At 42.1% G+C, this 18460-nt stretch overlaps 1 protein-coding gene across 3 annotated transcripts in view; it reads right to left on the bottom strand.

The window, feature by feature from the left end:
* Positions 1-179: 179 nt before the first annotated feature.
* The window catches only part of LOC129828748 (mitogen-activated protein kinase kinase kinase 4-like), an 88346-nt gene continuing 70065 nt past the window's right edge, over positions 180-18460 (bottom strand). Inside the window, exons 18-28 of one of the 3 annotated variants that reach the window (XM_055889920.1) lie at positions 15955-16098; positions 14030-14130; positions 13635-13718; positions 13161-13352; positions 12846-12916; positions 12428-12544; positions 8256-8415; positions 6480-6599; positions 4978-5084; positions 1197-1376; positions 180-963 (exon numbers count right to left, since the gene is read on the bottom strand). In XM_055889920.1, coding sequence (XP_055745895.1) covers positions 943-963; positions 1197-1376; positions 4978-5084; positions 6480-6599; positions 8256-8415; positions 12428-12544; positions 12846-12916; positions 13161-13352; positions 13635-13718; positions 14030-14130; positions 15955-16098 — 1297 coding nt within the window. In that variant the 3' untranslated portion in view covers positions 180-942. Of the gene's footprint in view, positions 964-1196; positions 1377-4977; positions 5085-6479; positions 6600-8255; positions 8416-8838; positions 9791-10195; positions 10415-10592; positions 11248-12427; positions 12545-12845; positions 12917-13160; positions 13353-13634; positions 13719-14029; positions 14131-15954; positions 16099-18460 lie in introns of those variants that run through there. The other 2 variants (XM_055889921.1, XR_008755290.1) reach the window with 2 other exon arrangements.

The raw sequence follows: 18460 nt of genomic DNA, 5'->3' as shown, positions 1-18460 counted from the left end.
AGAGAATAGGGTTCCATTTGGGATGCACATTAGGCTTAAGCCCCACATGTTACCAATGGAATCCTCTCCTTAGCAAGGCAAAAAAATATATATTTTAAAATGTTTCTTTCCTTCCTGGACTCCCCACAGCCTTTGAGTGTTAAGTTAATTTGCATGTTTGCGCGGAAATAGTTTCTTACAGATGCAGCATCCCCTGCTTCTGTGCAATGAGGAAAGGCAAGACTATCTGCCTCGACCAAACCTGGGGCAAGTTCAGAAGGCCACAACATTGAAGAACAAACATGCCTCGACATTTCTAGCTGCAATGTTCCACAACGTTTGTCTACTGAGCGAGACCCAGATATCTGAATTGATCTAAGATCGCTTAACTGTCCCTTACTTGTCCCCTAGTACACTCACTGAAAGGGGGAACAGTAAAAAAAAAAAAAGTGACAGCTTTATTTCCCCTACCCCATTTCTTTAAAATGTCTTCCCTGATCTTCACCAGTGAGAGAACAAGATGTGGCTATTTTTATTACTCAAGCTTTACAATATTGTTTATACAAGGAAGGATCCAATGAACCAATCCTATTATTATAGTATATACAATGCAATACATTCCCCTTCCAGAAAATGCAAGACCTGTCACTCGACTACAGGGTCATATTCATTAGGACACAACGTAGCCCAAAAAAATTCAAAGACAAAACTAAAACAAGCTGTTCTAATTGAACAGGTGCCTAATGAACACGACCCAGGTGATCCATCTTAAATGATGTCATAAGAGTTCCTCAGTTTAGCTTCATGTGCCTGCAGTTATCACTTCCTGTTTCCTATGTTCACAAGTCCCTCTTCTTGTGTCCAAAGCCCCTCTATCTGGCTGTGTCCAGTCTCTGGCCAACATCATGTACAGTAGTGCTGTAGTTTGTAAACGTGACAGCCACAGGGTTCGTTCCCCTTCACTCACTCTTCATCTGTGCAAACCTAGGAATGAAAGACAACAGAAATGAGCTGTAGGTTAGTCTTCACATGTGATCTCCATAATCCCCTTTTCACATTTAATCTAGACTACCATGTGACTGTTTCTGCATACATGCACTCTTCCCTTGCACTGAACTGTATGTGCGTGTGTTTATGCATGTTTTGCCAATCTAGTACACATTATAATACCTCTACGTCCAATGTTTTTTTGTAATGAAGTATGTAATGTTTCTGACCTTGACGAATGGGTGGTCTAGCAGTGTACTGGCAGTCCAGCGTTGTTTGGGCTCGCTCTCCAGACAGTGACCCAGGAAATCCTTCCCCTCTGTGGACAGCTTCTCTGGGATGGGGGGCTTGTGGCCCATACCCACCTTGTACATGATCTGAAAGTTGTGCTCGTACTCGTGCCACGGCCTCTGCATGGTGGGAGAGGGGAGAAGGCTTGAGATGTTTCTTTTCAATCTGCTTAACTGCAGGCAAATGCACAGGGTTTAGATGAGAAATCATGGCCTACATACAAAACAGAGTTTGGGAGGGACAGAGGATTGAAGAGGGAGACAGAAAAAGCGAGACAGTGTGAGAGAAAAGAGAACATGCAGTCTCAAGACATATGTAAACAACCTTGAATACCTGTAAAACAATGGATGTATACTTTCCTGAAGCATTCACCCAGTAGTAGTAGTGATACTAATAGTGGTGGTGGTGATAGTAGTAGTGACCATAGTAATAGTAACAAGTGTAGTGGTTGTAGTAATGATGCTAGTAGTAGTAGTAGTGGTTGTAGTAGTAGAGTAGTGGTGCTATTAGTAGTGGTGATCATAGTAATAGTAGTAACAATAGTAACAATAGTAGTGGTGCTAGTGGTAGTAGTGCTAGTATTAATTGTGATAGTGGTAGTGCTACTAGTAGTAGTGGTGCTACTAGTAGTGATAGAAATAGTGGTTGTAGTAGTAGTAGTGGTAATAGTAATAATAGAAGTAGTGGTGACAGTATAATAGTAATAGTGATGATAGTATAATATTAGTGGTGGTGATAGTAATATTTCTAGTAATAGTAGTAGTACTAGAGATAGTAGTAGCACCAGAAGTGGTGATAGTAGTAGTACCAGAAGTAGCGATAGTGCTACTAGTAGTAATAATATAAACAATAGTAGTTGTAATGGTGGTGCTGATAGTAGTAGTGATGATACTAGTAGAAGAAACAATAGTGGTAGTAGTGGTGATAGTATAATAATAATAGTGGTGATAGTAGTAGTACTAGTGGTAGTGACAGTGCTGATAGCAGTAGTGGTGATAGTAGTAGTAGTAGTGATAGTAGTAGTAGTCGTAGTAGTAGTGGTGATAGTAGTCGTAGTAGTAGTGGTGATAGTAGTCGTAGTAGTAGTGGTGATAGTAGTCGTAGTAGTAGTGGTGATAGTTGTAGTAGTAGTGGTGATAGTTGTAGTCGTAGTGGTGATAGTTGTAGTCGTAGTGGTGATAGTTGTAGTCGTAGTGGTGATAGTTGTAGTCGTAGTGGTGATAGTTGTAGTAGTAGTGGTGATAGTTGTAGTCGTAGTGGTGATAGTTGTAGTCGTAGTAGTAGTAGTAGTAGTCGTAGTAGTGGTGGTGATAGTAGTCGTAGTAGTGGTGGTGATAGAAGTAGTGATAGTTGTAGTAGTAGCGATAGTTGTAGTAGTAGTAGTAGCAATAGTTGTTGTAGTAGTAGTAGCAATAGTTGTTGTAGTAGTAGTAGCAATAGTTGTAGTAGTAGTAGTAGTAGTAGCAATAGTTGTAGTAGTAGTAGCAATAGTTGTAGTAGTAGTAGTAGCAGTAGCAATAGTTGTAGTAGTAGTAGCAATAGTTGTAGTAGTAGTAGTAGTAGTAGTAGTAGTAGCAATAGTTGTAGTAGTAGTAGTAGCAATAGTTGTAGTAGTAGTAGTAGTAGTAGCAATAGTTGTAGTAGTAGTAGTAGCAATAGTTGTAGTAGTAGTAGTAGCAATAGTAGTAGTAGTAGTAGTAGCAATAGTTGTAGTAGTAGTAGCAATAGTTGTAGTAGTAGTAGCAATAGTTGTAGTAGTAGCAATAGTAGTAGTAGCAATAGTTGTAGTAGTAGTAGTAGTAGTAGTAGCAATAGTTGTAGTAGTAGTAGCAATAGTTGTAGTAGTAGTAGCAATAGTTGTAGTAGTAGTAGCAATAGTTGTAGTAGTAGTAGCAATAGTTGTAGTAGTAGTAGTAGTAGCAATAGTTGTAGTAGTAGTAGTAGTAGTAGTAGCAATAGTTGTAGTAGTAGTAGTAGTAGCAATAGTTGTAGTAGTAGTAGTAGTAGTAGCAGCAATAGTTGTAGTAGTAGTAGTAGTAGTAGTAGTAGTAGTAGCAATAGTTGTAGTAGTAGTAGTAGTAGTAGCAATAGTTGTAGTAGTAGCAATAGTTGTAGTAGTAGTAGTAGTAGTAGTAGTAGTAGTAGTAGTAGCAATAGTTGTAGTAGTAGTAGTAGTAGTAGTAGTAGCAATAGTTGTAGTAGTAGTAGTAGTAGTAGTAGTAGCAATAGTTGTAGTAGTAGTAGTAGTAGTAGTAGCAATAGTTGTAGTAGTAGTAGTAGTAGTAGCAATAGTTGTAGTAGTAGTAGTAATAGTTGTAGTCGTAGTCGTAGTAGTAGTAGTGGTGGTGATAGAAGTAGTAGTAGTGATAGAAGTAGTAGTGATAGAAGTAGTAGTAGTAGTAGTAGTGATAGAAGTAGTAGTAGTTGTAGTAGTAGTGGTGATAGTAGTCGTAGTAGTAGTGGTGGTAATAGTCGTAGTAGTAGTGCTGATAGTTGTAGTCGTAGTAGTGGTGATAGTAGTGGTGATAGTAGTCGTAGTAGTGGTGGTGATGGTGATAGAAGTAGTGGTGGTGGTGATAGAAGTAGTGATAGTTGTAGTAGTAGTGGGGATAGTTGTAGTAGTAGTCGTGATAGTAGTGGTCGTGATAGTAGTAGTAGTAGTAGCAATAGTAGTAGTAGTAGTAGTAGTAGCAATAGTTGTAGTAGTAGTAGTAGTAGTAGTAGCAATAGTTGTAGTAGTAGTAGTAGTAGCAATAGTTGTAGTAGTAGTAGTAGTAGTAGTAGTAGCAATAGTTGTAGTAGTAGTAGTAGTAGTAGTAGTAGTAGTAGTAGTAGTAGTAGTAGTAGTAGTAGTAGCAATAGTTGTAGTAGTAGTAGTAGTAGTAGTAGTAGCAATAGTTGTAGTAGTAGTAGTAGTAGCAATAGTTGTAGTAGTAGTAGTAGCAATAGTTGTAGTAGTAGTAGTAGTCGTAGTAGTAGTAGTAGTAGTGGTGGTGATAGAAGTAGTAGTAGTGATAGAAGTAGTAGTAGTGATAGAAGTAGTAGTGATAGAAGTAGTAGTAGTAGTAGTAGTAGTGATAGAAGTAGTAGTAGTTGTAGTAGTAGTGGTGATAGTAGTCGTAGTAGTAGTGGTGGTAATAGTCGTAGTAGTAGTGCTGATAGTTGTAGTCGTAGTAGTGGTGATAGTAGTGGTGATAGTAGTCGTAGTAGTGGTGGTGATGGTGATAGAAGTAGTGGTGGTGGTGATAGAAGTAGTGATAGTTGTAGTAGTAGTGGGGATAGTTGTAGTAGTAGTCGTGATAGTAGTAGTAGTGATAGTAGTAGTCGTAGTGGTGATAAATGTAGTAGTGGTAATAGTCGTAGTAGTAGTGCTGATAGTTGTAGTAGTAGTGGTGATAGTAGTAGTAGTAGTAGCAATAGTTGTAGTAGTCGTAGTAGTAGTGGTGATAGTAGTCGTAGTAGTAGTGGTGATAGTTGTAGTAGTCGTAGTAGTAGTGCTGATAGTTGTAGTAGTAGTGGTGATAGTAGTAGTAGTAGTAGCAATAGTTGTAGTAGTCGTAGTAGTAGTGGTGATAGTAGTCGTAGTAGTAGTAGTGATAGTAGCAGATATGCTAGAACCAAGGGGGGAAACAAGATGGATGGTATGAGGACCATTGTGGTTAAATGTCAGCTTAAAGTTCCTCTTGAGTGTAGACAGAGAGTGTGTGTATGCATTCTTACTTTCCCAGTCACCATCTCTATGAGGACACATCCCAGACTCCAGATGTCGGCTGCTCGTCCGTGACCTTCGCCCTTTGCCCTGGTAATGACCTCAGGTGCCATATATGCTGATGAAGAGAGAGTAGGAAAACAGCAGGTTAACGCAACTAGGCAAGCAATGATCTTTTGAACTAACAAATGCACAGAATACATGACATTCTCCATTCTTGTGTAGACATTGACAACTGTACAGCAGGGAGATTAAACAGAGATACAACACAACAATGACAAAGGAGCACAGGTATGGCTACAGACTCACATTGCCTCTTGTGAGTCCTTTCATCAGAAGAGAAATAATGACCCTGCTGGTGCCAACGGGTGGTGACATTACATTTGAGTAATTTAGCACAGGGAAACTTTTACATAGCAAACTCCTCAGGGACCCCCTTATAATCAGAACACAACTCGAGTAAAATAAAAATAGCATACAAGGAGTTTTACTTCGGCAGTGCATGGCTGGACGAATCAAGTCTCAGGCATAGGTCTCGAGCCATGAGAAGAAACATTTTAAAGGCCCGCCTCTTGGCATTGGAGAGAACATTTCCAGCTAATTTCCTGTAATTCTACATATTTTGTCACGGACAGACATTTTTGCTGTTGTTGCAGATAAAGCTAGTATTCTGCAATTCTAAAACAAATTAGGCAGAGAACAAACTTAGAAGTTTTAAAGCTTAAAGTACAGTGCATTTGTCATTTTCGGGGAACAAGAAGTATTGAGTTGAAACATGTAACTGGTGGATTGCTGTGGATACCAATATCCCTGTGAGACTTCCAGGGTCATGTTCAAGGTAATAATTATAACAAATATATATTTGGAGATCTGGCCTTGAGAACATGATTTAGCAGACGCTCTTACCCAGAGCGACTTACAGTTAGTTCATTCATCTTTAAGGTAGCTAGGTGAGAACAAGCACATTATCACGGTCAATGCTATCCAGGATCCTCGGGACGTCTCTATCCTAAACACCAACTCCCATCTTTACCCTAACACTAAACATTTTAAATGCCAACTTCAAAAATGGGTTAGTGAGGTCCCAAGGACCCTGGATAGCATGGACCGACCATATTATTTATTTGTCATAGTAAGTCAAAACTTTTCCTCAAAGCTGCTGTCAGCAAAGTGCAGGTGTTTGTGCAAGGAAGGCAAGGGTGTTGTGTATTATTCATTATAAACTGGGTGCTTTGAGCACTGAATGCTTATTGGCTGACATCTGTGGTATATCAGACCATATACCACAGGTATGACAACACTTTTATTTTTACTGCTCTAATTATGTTGGTAACCAGTTTAAAATAGCAATAAGGCATGTTGCGTTGTGTCTAAGAACAGCCCTTAGCCGTGGTATATTGGCCTTATACCACACCCCCTCTGGCCCCAAAAAACATACTTTTTGTTTTTTTGAAGAGGTAGGTTGTCGGACATTTAAAACTGAAGTACTATTGGATTCATGTGGCTCCCTCACCTGCCGTGCCCATGGTGCTGTTAACCTCTCCGGGCATGGTCTGGGCGTTGTTCAGCTTCACCGAACAGCCAAAGTCCCCCAGCTTGATCAGGCCGGACGACGTCAGGAAGATGTTGGCTCCTACGGTAGAGAGGGGGAACGGTGACAAAGAGGCCAAGAGAGTGATTTTGATTGATTTAACCAGAGAAGTCACATTGAGACTAGGATAACAAGGGCAGTAGTAGTGAGAGAAGCATGGAGAGGGAGAGTGGATTCATAGAGTCAGTGAGATCAATTACTCCTGCTGCGTCAATGATACTGGAGGCACAGGAAGGTTTGATGACTAAATCTCAGAATTATGATAGCTTTAAACCCCCAGCCAATTTCACTAATGCTAAAATGCATGAACTGATTAATAAGGTGCCTGCATAGCCCTGACATTGACTTGAGACCATAGCAAACACATCTGTAGCTTTGAAAGGCTGGTCATGGCACACATCAACACCGCCATCCCAGACACCCTGGACTCCAATTTGCATACCGCCCCAACAGATGATGCACTCTCTATTGCACTCCACACTTCCTTTTCCCACATGGACAAAAGAAACACCTACGTGCAAATGCTGTTCATTGACTACAACTCAGCGTTCAACACCATAGTGCCCTCAAGCTAAGGACCCTGGGACTGAACACCTCCCTCTGTAACTGAATTGTGGACTTCCTGACGGGCCGCCCCCAGGTTGTGAAAGTAAGCAACACATCCGCCACGCTGACCCTGAACACGGGGGCCTCTCAGGGGTGCATGCTCAGTCCCCTCCTGTACTCTCTGTTCACCCAAGACTGCGTGGCCACGCATGACTCCAACACCATCATTAAATTTGCCGACTATATGACAATCCTCTCCCTCAAGGTCAGCAAGACAAAGGAGCAGATTGTGGACTACAGGAAACGCCACAATCCACAGACTGTAGTGGAGCGGGTCGAGAACTTCAAGTTTATTGGTGTGCACATCATTAAGGATCTCAGGAGGCTGAAACGATTTGTCATGGGCCCTCAGATCATCAAAAAGGTTTTTAGCTGCACCACTGAAAGCATCTTGACCGGCTGCGTCACCGCTTGGCATGGCAACTGCTTGGCATCCGACTGCAGGGCTGGCCACCCCTCTCTAGGTTTCTTCCTAGGGAGTTTTTCCTAGCCACCGTGCTTCTACACCTGCATTGCTTGCTGTTTGGGGTTTTAGGCTGGGTTTCTGTACAGCACTTTGAGATATCAGCTGATGTAAGAAGGGCTATATAAATACATTTGATTTGCATGGCATTAACGAGGGTAGTGCGTATGGCCCAGTACATCACTCGGGCCGAGCTCCCTGCCAACTAGGACCTCTATACTATGCGGTGTCAGAGGAAGGCCCTAAAAATCTCTAACCACCGAAATTAGACTGTTCTCTCTGCTACCGCACAGCAAGTGGTACTGATGCACCAACTCTGAAACCATCAGGACCATGAACAGCTTCTGCTACCAAGCCATGAGAATGCTAAATAGTTAACCAAATAGCTTCTCAGATTTTCTGCATTGGCCCTTTCTGCACCAACTTTGACTCATCACATATGCTGCTGCTGCTACTGTTCATTACTGCTACTATTATTTCTCTATTTTCTTTCTCTCTGCATTGTTGGGAAGGGACCGTAAGCATTTCACTGTTAATCTACACCCGTTGTTTACAAAGCATGTGACAAACAAAATTTGACTTGACTAGACCAACAGTAAGCTAGAGAGAAGTGCTGACTGCTAACTGACCCTTGATGTCTCGGTGCACGATGCCGTGTTCGTGGAGCACGTTGATGGCTGTGGTGGTCTGTTTGCTGTACAGCCTGATGACGTGTTCCTGTAGGCCCAGCCTGGACACCTCCTCCAGAGTCCCCTCATCACAGTACTCCATGAAGATGTACATCTCCTCCTGGTGGGGGGACACACAATCAGACAAATACTATTTATGTAGCATGTAGACAGGTAATGCATACATCCAAACCGATAAAGCCCATTCATACGTGGTTTCATCTCATTCATACTCAGACTAACTGAAATTGAACCATACTTTGGTTCTGGCTTTTCAGAAATTCTGGTTGGAGGATTCCCTCTTAATTCTGGGAACCTCCAACTAGAATTTCTGAAAAGCCAGGGAAAGTTTCTAGAATTTTGTAACCCATACACGCATGCTCTTACCCAGTCTCAAGAAAATAACTTTTTGGTTCACCTGCCAAGCACATGTTTTTCCCAGGCAAAATAATGAATTGCCTTTTTGTGTCACATATACATTAATTTCAGTACATTTCACTGAGATAAGTTATGTTGAATACAAACTTAAGACTCCAGAGCAAAATTTGAAACAAAATTATTTTAATATATTGACCAGTTTATTTGTAGAGCACGTTTAAAAACAACTGTAGTTGACCAAAAGTGCAGTACAGAGTGAAAAAACACCAAACAGTGGGCACCCAATGAAATAAACCAAACATATCAGATACAATGAATAAGAGTATGTTTAAGTCAAAACAGGGCAACAATGATAAGATACAATGAGAAGTGCAGTAGAACTGATACAAAGGGGAAACAGGTCTACAAATCCTTTACTTTGAGTAGAAATACCCTGATAAAATACAGGTCAAATAGAGACTTATCAGACGCTGGTTAATTTTGACTGTGGCTAGATTTAATTTCCCAGCCTGAATACAACTTAAGTCTTGAATTCAAAATTCTACTTCAGTATTTGCTATTAAAAGTACTTAAGGATCAAACATAACAGTACATTTAAATGTTTTGTAACCCTATCAGATGCTTAATCATTTTAATAAACTTAAACCTCCTCAGACTCCTCACTCTCTACTGCAATCACCCTCTTTGCACGGTCTATGAAGTCCTCCTACTCCTGACAGAGTCCTGGTGCCACAGCATCACAGCTTTTATCGGATCATACTCCCTGATCTCTGGAGAGGACAGCTGGACCATAAAGAGATCTGACAGTGTATCAGACTTTAGGTTAGACCGCCAATCGGTTTTCATCTGTTTCATGGTATTAAAAACTCTTTCACATTCAGCTGTGGAGGCAGGGAAGGACAGGACCAGGTCAACCAATGCCAGCACATCAGGGCAGGACTGCTGATGGCTGCTGTTGACATGGAACCAGGACATGTTCTGCAGGGACTGGGGCTCTTGGTACATCAGCACCTTCAGGACAGTCCACTGGTCAGGGATCCTTTCAACATGGATGCCAGAGGTCTCCAGGACAGGCTTGAAGTGGTCCACCAGGGTTTCCAGTTCAGTGTCACCAAAATCTAGAATCATTGTATACATTACAACAAGATCATGCAGTTTTAATTCTCAAACTATAAAAATATGATCATGAACCTGAACCTAACCACCCTGTAATACAAAACATAAATTAACCTGCTGCTGCATCTCCTGACTCTGGCCAGTTGGTGAAGCTGACCAGCTTGGTGGCACACAGGACTCCTACACTGGTGTCCTGGAACCTGTCAGTCATACTCTCCACTAGCCTGTCAAGTATTTTGTCATGTGATGTGACGAGGGTCTTGCTGTCACCTCTGGCCAGCCAAATTCCCTCATATCTGGTGGCCATCATGGGCCCTTCTCTAATGATAACAGGCTCATTTTACCATCCTTTCAGAATTTTCCTCTCTGAAGGTAAGTAGTTCTTATTGCAGCTTAAATAAACATACCTGGTTTTGTACTTCTTAAGTACTGCCTGTGTTGAGCACAAGGAGCTGTGGGCTTCTGCTATGGTGATGGTGGACCTCTGCAGACAGGCTGCTCAGATGTGTTAGTGTGTCATGCAGGAAGCCACAGAAGCGGATAACAGCCTCCCTTGCAGTACTGTAGTATTTCCTGGCCTTGGCCTGCTGGACACCTCAGACATTTTGGGCATCAGCAGATTGAATCTGAAATACATAAAGAACAAAGACACACAAAGACGATTAATTGCTGTCCCAAAAAAAACGTAATTAGATATGACATTTTATCAGTGCATAAAGCATTGTAACCGTGTTTGTTGTTGTTTACTGGACATTACATATGATGACTTCTGGAGTACTTAGCATAGCAATCTAGAGCCACTACCTGTTTCATGTGCTGGACACGCCCCTGGTAACCTCGTAGTACATGGTCCAGTGCACGCAATAGGTGTCCTACCCATCGGGTCCCGCCAATTCTGGTGGGCACCAGTGGTGTGTGCCCAAGAGCCTGGAAGCTGTTTACCAGGTTTTGGTGTAGAGCCCACTGAGGAGGTCTTCTACTTTCTGAAACATCCCGTTGGACCGGATGGCATCAGAAAAGGTCAGTTGAAGGCGGTGTGCCATACAGTGGATGCCGATGATGTAGGCCCTGTTCCTCCTTCAGCCGGCTGACCACACCATTCTTGGCTCCGGTCATCACAGCAGCTCCATCTGTTCCCAGAGTGAATAACTTGCTCCCCCCACTCATCACACACTCCCTCCATGATGGCACTGACGGCGTTGCTTACTGCCTTCTTCACCGACTTGATGCCAACAAACTTTGACTCGATCTTGCCCTTATGACAGAATCTGACAAACTAACTCCTTTTTCACAGAACTGTCTGTGGAGCCATCTGAAATGACGGAGAGAAATGTAGTGTTTTTCATATTCTCTCTGATGCTGTTTCTCTCCACCTCTGCAATATGGTGCATAAACTCTTTGGCCTGCTTCTCATTTCTATATGTTGAGTCCACAGCAATTCCTTGTTTTTTCATCCAAACTGCAAAAATCAAACATCAAATTAATTATACAACCATATTATCCAATATAGCTGGCAGTTGATTGTGCTAAATTAGCCTTCTACCCTTTGTTAACTTAAGGATCAACACTAAGGCTGGTAAAGTCAATTGTGTCAATTGCTTTAAAATGTAAACAGCATCTGGAGACAAACATTGAAATAGAGACAAACATTGAAATAGAATGTTACAGAGCCATAGGAAAGCATGGAGATCCATGTCAGCATCAGTAGGCCTATAATGTTATGGTATTTATACCCTATTTGGAGGTGAACTAAAGCTTATCAAGAGCTGAGAAATAACCTGGACCATGTCTGCTAAATAGACTTCAAAAAACTAGCTACAGAAGTACTAGTCAAGCTACAAGAGTAACAACATTTTCACTTACTCACACATCCACTTGAAGTCAGAAAGTGGTCTCGTCTTCTTGCCAATGGCATGTACAGTCCTAAACAGTATCTTCAACTTCGTGCTGGTCTGGTCTGACATTGCCATCAGCGCAGTCACAGAGGGTGTCAGGAGGAGAGGCTCCGGGACACGATTGAGTCCGGGACACAGACACATAGGCAATGTGGCACTTGCTGCGTTCATGGACATGACACTTGCTGCGTTCATGGACATGAATGTTCTCCAGCTTCATTGTTTTATTTCTGATGACAAATGAGTTGTTTCTGCTTTTATCTTTAGCATACTGACGACACACAGAACAACTCATCACCACAGCCTCAGCATCATACTGTAGCCAGCCTCTTGAAACTCCTTTATCTCCAAACCTCCATTTCTCATCAAACTTTATTTTTTTATGTGATTTGTCCTCCTTTTTGTCTGTGTGTTTTCATTGCAAAGGTTGGCTTACTCGAGGTAAATGTCGCCACAACAGCTATTTAATGAACGTTAGCTAGCAGCAGACCCATGGCAAGTGAGCGATGTCGAGTAGCTGATGTCCTGTTCGGTGAACAGCGCCGCGAAACGAGGAGCACTAGAGATGGTCTGTGACTGGCAAACATGAGTCATTTCCTGAGACATCATGCCAGATATTTTATTACATGACTATTTTGTTACAAACATTTACCCGCCAGTGTGGCGGATAGCCTTCTGAGATTTACTCGCCAAACAGAAAATCTACCCGCATTTGGAGCGTGTTAATTTCAACCCTGCTCTTACCCGATGCAGCTCAACACCAAAGTAGCGGACCAGGTTGGGGTGTTTGATGCCCTCAAAGATCTTCAACTCATCTGCTGTCTCCTTTATCGTCTTATGGTCATTCGGCTGGAACCGGATCTGATCAGGAAAATAAACATTTAAAAAAGTATAGTAAAATGTATGAAGCATGTTGATAGGCTTTACTACAGTATGAATGGATGTTAATTGGCAGCAAATTTGTAAGTCGCTCTGGATAAGAGCGTCTGCTAAATGACTTAAATGAAAAAAATGTAAGTAAAATAAACATTACCTTTTCAATTCAGGGCCTTCTCCTTTAATAATAAATTAATGGAAGCCCGCGCACATGTTATATGCTGCTAGACTCTTGCACCAACATTCATAACACTACAAAAGCCTTTGTGAGGTCATGGCCACCTACCTCCTTCATAGCCATGAGTTCTCCAGTGTCCACATTGATGCAGGTGTACACCTTGCCATACTGGCCCTCACCTGTAGAGGGAGACAAGTCACAGATGATCAAAAACCATGGGCATGACAAACGAGGGCCTACTCCAGGGAAAATCGGAAATGGCAACATATTCCCTTTATTGTGCACAACTGTTGGCTAGGGCGTCATGGGGAATACAGAGGATAGGGTTTCATTTGGGGGAGACACACAGGTTCAGTTGAGGCTCTGGCCAAAAATAGTGCACTATAAAGGGAATAGGGAGCCAATGGGGTGTACAGTACATACCTATCTTGTTGCCCCTCTGCCACTTGAAGGTGACCTTGCGGAGGCCGACGTGCATGACGTTGTCGTAGGACTTGGGGGTGTGGCACACCTGGCCAATGATGTTCCTCTGCTTCATGACTGCGTAGCGTTTGTCCTCGAAGGAGCGTATGGAGCGACGTACAGCTTCCATGGGGCTCTGTCTGGCTGCCGTGTCTGAGGGATAGGAATGAAGACTGTGTTAGGAATGGAGAGACATTAAAACAGACCAGGACACTTTTTCAATTGTCTTAGGGTAAAGGTGGGGAATGGGAATGCATAGAACAGACCCACTCTATACTCTATTCTGGAGCAGTTTAGAGGTAAAGTGCCTTGATCAATGGCAAGAGATGGCACCTAGGACTTGGTACCAGCAACTCTCCCATCGCCAGCAGTCATCCCGACACGACCTTTGGTTTGAACTTGCAACCCCTCTCTTACCCCCCTCATCATTCTCACCTTTTGATTGGCTGATGAAGGTGCGGAGCTCCCAGCTTCTCCTGGCCGTGCTGCCGGGGTCTCCTCCCTTAGGATAGGAGGGTTCTGATGTGTGGGAGTGAGTGAGAGCGAGGAGATTACACAGACAAGCAGTAAGATGGGAGCCATGTCAAGTCAGAAAAACCATACACAGGTGAAGTGACAACTCCTACTTTCCAATCCACATGCATTTTATTTCATCCTTGTTCACAGTCGTAAAGACTGGATTATGCTATTTGGTATTTTATTAGGATCCCCATTAGCTGTTACTCTTCCTAGGGTCCACATGAAACATGACATAATACAGAACATTAATAGACAAGAACAGCTCAAGGACGGAACTACATGAATTATGCAGAATGCAGTTAACTCAATACCTTCCCTGTCATCAGTGGGACTGGAGTGTCGGCTCAGAGACTTGAACTGCAGCTCGGCTGCTACAGACGACAGCCTGTCGTTCTCGTGGAGGTTGGCCCCTCTGCACAGGGAGAGGCAAGCGCAGTGCAATTTAACTAGGATCAACTACAAAGAACTCAATATACCTGAGTTGTCAGGCATCAGAGGGGTATACTACAAAGCAGAATCAATTAAGTTAGCTAACTTCGATAAGCAACCAGAAATAACTACTGGTTTTCTGGTTCATAAAAAAAGCAAAGCTTAGATGTGTTTGTTGAATCAATTAAACCTCAAACCATGCCCATTTCAAGCTTATCTTACTAAAACAGTAAAAGTTGTATGAGAATATTTAGGCACGTTAGCCCCCTAACTCCTTGATCCTGGTTTGAAGTACAGCCCTCAGGTCCCAGACTAGGCTGGTTCCAGATCTGTTAGTGCCTCCTTTGGTTATTGTGGTGCCATGATAGTGGCGAGACAGCTCAACCAGATCTGGGATCAGTGGTCAACCAATATCAGTCCCCCCAAAAATGTAAAGTCTTCTTAATGAAGATAGTCCTCTCGCTTTCAAAGGGAGGTTTGTGATTATTGAGCTGGCGGAACATGACATACAGCTCATAATAATGTCTGGAATAGAGTGAATGGAATGGCATGAAACACATGGAAACAATGTATTTGATACCATTCCAAAGATTCCGCTCCAGCCATTACCACAAGCCCATCCTCCCCAATGAATGTGCCACCAACCTCCTGTGTTCTACATCTAAACCTCTCAACCCCACCATCATAGAAATAGAACCCTAGATGATATGTCTATGTGCCCATCAAAGCTGACCTTCATACTAAAGGTTTAAAAGGTCAAACACAGACAGGTCAGAACACATGCTTTCATTCCAATAGGACTGACACCAAACAAGACAAATATTATGAAAAGCGAGCCATCAGATGATTAGAATCAAAGAAAGGCCACACTATTAATATGGATTTATAGCAGAGTAACTCACACTGCAGGTTGATGTTTATTGTCATGAGTGTCATCCTAGAGGCTGAACTGAGCAATTTCCCCTTAGGCCAGCTGCAAAGTCAAAATTGTCTACATTGTAAAAATCCATGAACAAAAAAAAAAGTGCTTTGTCTTAATTTAAGGTTAGCAGTGTTGTTAAGAGTAGGGTTAAAAACTGATTTTATGACTTTTTGGCTGTGACAGCTAGTGACCACTGCAGAGATGCCTCCAGAACAAGATTCATGATAAAAAAACACTAACCTGAACCCGCCCTCTTTTCTCCTCTCCATGAGGAGGTAGCTAGCATGCTGTTGTGTTTCCATCTCACACTATGAGAGAGTTGGAGAAAATGTGTATTGTGTTGTGTGACACTGGCTAGGTGGACAAAACAAAAGTGTGGATTAAGGTCTCTCTATATCCGTAGACTGCATTCAGAGTTAGGTAACACATTTGAGTGAAGTATCCCTTTAAAGGATTGCCCTTATAAAAGTGTAGTTTTCATATTGTGTTTTATAGCAGTCTTTTCAAATCAATGCAGATTTCTGTCATAGGCAAAACAAAACGGTCAAAGCCAATACATCTGGATGAGCATGCAGAACATGCTACTCAAGGTTCGCTCCAAACAGAGACGGCATGACAGGGGTGCAGGGTAAACCACAGGGAGCATGACAACCTGAACCTCCGGTGGAATATTTTGGAAGTGGGATATGGGATATCAGCCTGTTGCTGGGGTGCCCTGGGTTGACAGTGGGTGGTCCTTACAGAGAACCCGGTTGGAGGATTCCCTGCCTGCTTATTCCCTCATGATTCCGGGATCCTACAAACAGGATTTCTGGAAAAACCTGGGCACTTTCACAACCCTAGTAGTACTTGGTAGGTACTGAAACTTAGGGGGGGTGGGGCTACCTGACGTCATTGGGGGTGGACCCAGGTGCTTTGGATGGGCTGTGTTCCCCGGGGGCGGGGCCTGGGGTCTGAGGGGCGGGGACTGGGCGGGGGCCGGTAGGTAGACACAGCTGGGTCCGTAGGTCGCAGGGGAGACTCCTAGAGCTGTGGTGGTGACAAAAACACACTGAGGATCTCTGGGGAGCGCCATTGAGATGAGGGTGTGTGTGTCAGATACAGGGGCACTCATTCTCTACACACACACACACACACACACACAGGCAATCACACACTCACTCGGTGTAATACCCTTTCTAGCAAATAGGAATGAGCATTTAAACATTTTTTACTGTACGAATAGTCGCAGGATTTTTTTTGTAAGTTCTCAAATAATTGTAAAAAATAAATATTTAGAACACAAGGCCCGCACTGGAAAGAAATGTGTTGCCTATGCCAACAGTGCCCGACAATGTCTAATTTAGCATAACCATTACAGATAACAAATCCTAATTGCTAAATTGCACCATATGCAGTGCCTTCAGAAAATATTCACACCCCTTAACTTTTCCCACATTTTGTTGTGTTACAAATTGGGATTAAAATTGATTTAATTCTTCTTTACAACGCACACAACATTTTATTTAACGAGGCAAGTCAGTTAGGAACAAATCCTTATTTACGATGACAGCCGATTGTGCACCGCCCTATGAGACTACCGATCCGGCCTGTTGTGACACAGCCTGGGAACGAACCAGAGTCTGTAGTGATGCTTCTAGAGACCGCTGCGCCACTCGGGATACTCCAATGTCAAAGTTGAAAATAAAATAAAAAATGCTAATTTTTCTTGATTAGATAAGTTTTCAACCCTGAGTGAATACATGTTAGCAGCGATCAAAGCTATGAGTCTTTTTGGGGTGTCTAAGAGCTTTGCACTCTTGGATTGTACAATATTTGCCCATTATTATTTTTTTAACTCTTCAAGCTCTGTCAAGTTGATAGTCTATTACTGCTAGACAGCCATTTCGAAATCTTGCCATAGATGTTCAAGCTGATTTAAGTCAAAACTAACTCGGCCACTTGGGAACTTTCAATGTTGTCTTGGTAAGCAACTCCAGTGTATATTTGGACTTGAGTTTTAGGTTATTATCCAGCTGAAAGGTGAATGTGTCTCCCAGTGTCTGCTGGAAAGCAGACAAACAGGTTTTCATCTAGGACTTTGTTTGTGCTTAGCTCTATTACATTGCTTTTTGTCAACCCAAAAAACTCCCTAGACCTTGCCGATGACGAGCATATCCATAACATGATGCAGCCACCACCATGCTTGAAAATATGAAGAGTGGTACTCAGTGATGTTGGATTTTCCCCAAACATAACACTCTTCAGGACTAAAAGTGAATTTCTTTGACACATTTTTTGCAGTATTACTTTAGCGTACTCTGTGCAGAGTTCCTTCTCACTCTAGGTTAGTATTGTGGAGTAACTACAACAGTCCTCCATCTTCAGTTTTCTCCTATCACAGTGATTAAACTGAGTTTGGAAGGATGCCTGTACAGTGATTGGGTGTATTGATACAGCAACCAAAGTGTAATTAATAAATTCACCATGCTCAAAGGGATATTCAGTGACTGCTTTTATTTTTACCCATCTACCAATAGGTGCCCTTCTTTGTGAGGCATTGGAAAACCTCTATGGTCTTTGTGGTTGAATCTGTGCTTGAAATTCACTACTCGACTGTGGAACTATACATATAATTGTATGTGTGGGGTACAGAGACAGGGTAATCATTAAAAAATCTGGTTAACCACTATAATTGCATACAGAGTTCATGCAACTTGTGATTTTCCCTCCTGAACGTATTTAGGCTTGTAATAACAAAGGGTTTGAATATTTACTGACTCAAAACATTTCAGCATTAAAATGTATTAATGGGTACAAATTTCTTGAAAAAATTTTTTCACTGTGTGGTATTGTGTGTAGAATAGAGGCACAAAATGTGGAAAAAGTCAAGGGGTGACTAATTCAGTCAAGCAAGTGCCATTTAAGATGAAATTATTGAAACTAATATCAACTGGTTGTATCATGGAACACAATCTGCATAAGCGTATGAACCTTTTTGTTCATTTAGCAGACGAGACGCTCTTATTTCCCAAGCCCTTATTAGGCAAGACACCCAATTTATAGTAAAAAAACAAGTAATAAAATTAAGTGTGAAGAAAGTTTGCCACTTTGAAGTGATGTGCAGGAAGTTATTCTCAAAGGAGTGATAATTTGAAACGGTTCTCAAATGGCGAGTATCATTTTTTATGATGAATTACGCCAACGACATCTGTGAATCACGAGTAGGCCGGTGCTTAACGATTCTGATGAAAATATGCTCTGTATTTATCAAACTCATGTTTTTGCGTCTTTTCACTGTGGAATCTGTGTAGGTTTAGGGGGTTATAGCCTAGGCTAGCCAACTCTAAATGGCACTAGCAATTCACAAAGTAGCCTTAAGCGCTAAATAGAAGGGACAATTATTCCAAAA

The sequence above is a fragment of the Salvelinus fontinalis genome, chromosome 30 (assembly GCF_029448725.1).
Source record: "Salvelinus fontinalis isolate EN_2023a chromosome 30, ASM2944872v1, whole genome shotgun sequence".
Lineage (NCBI taxonomy): Eukaryota > Metazoa > Chordata > Actinopteri > Salmoniformes > Salmonidae > Salvelinus > Salvelinus fontinalis.
This window is presented reverse-complemented; position numbering and strand designations above follow the sequence as displayed.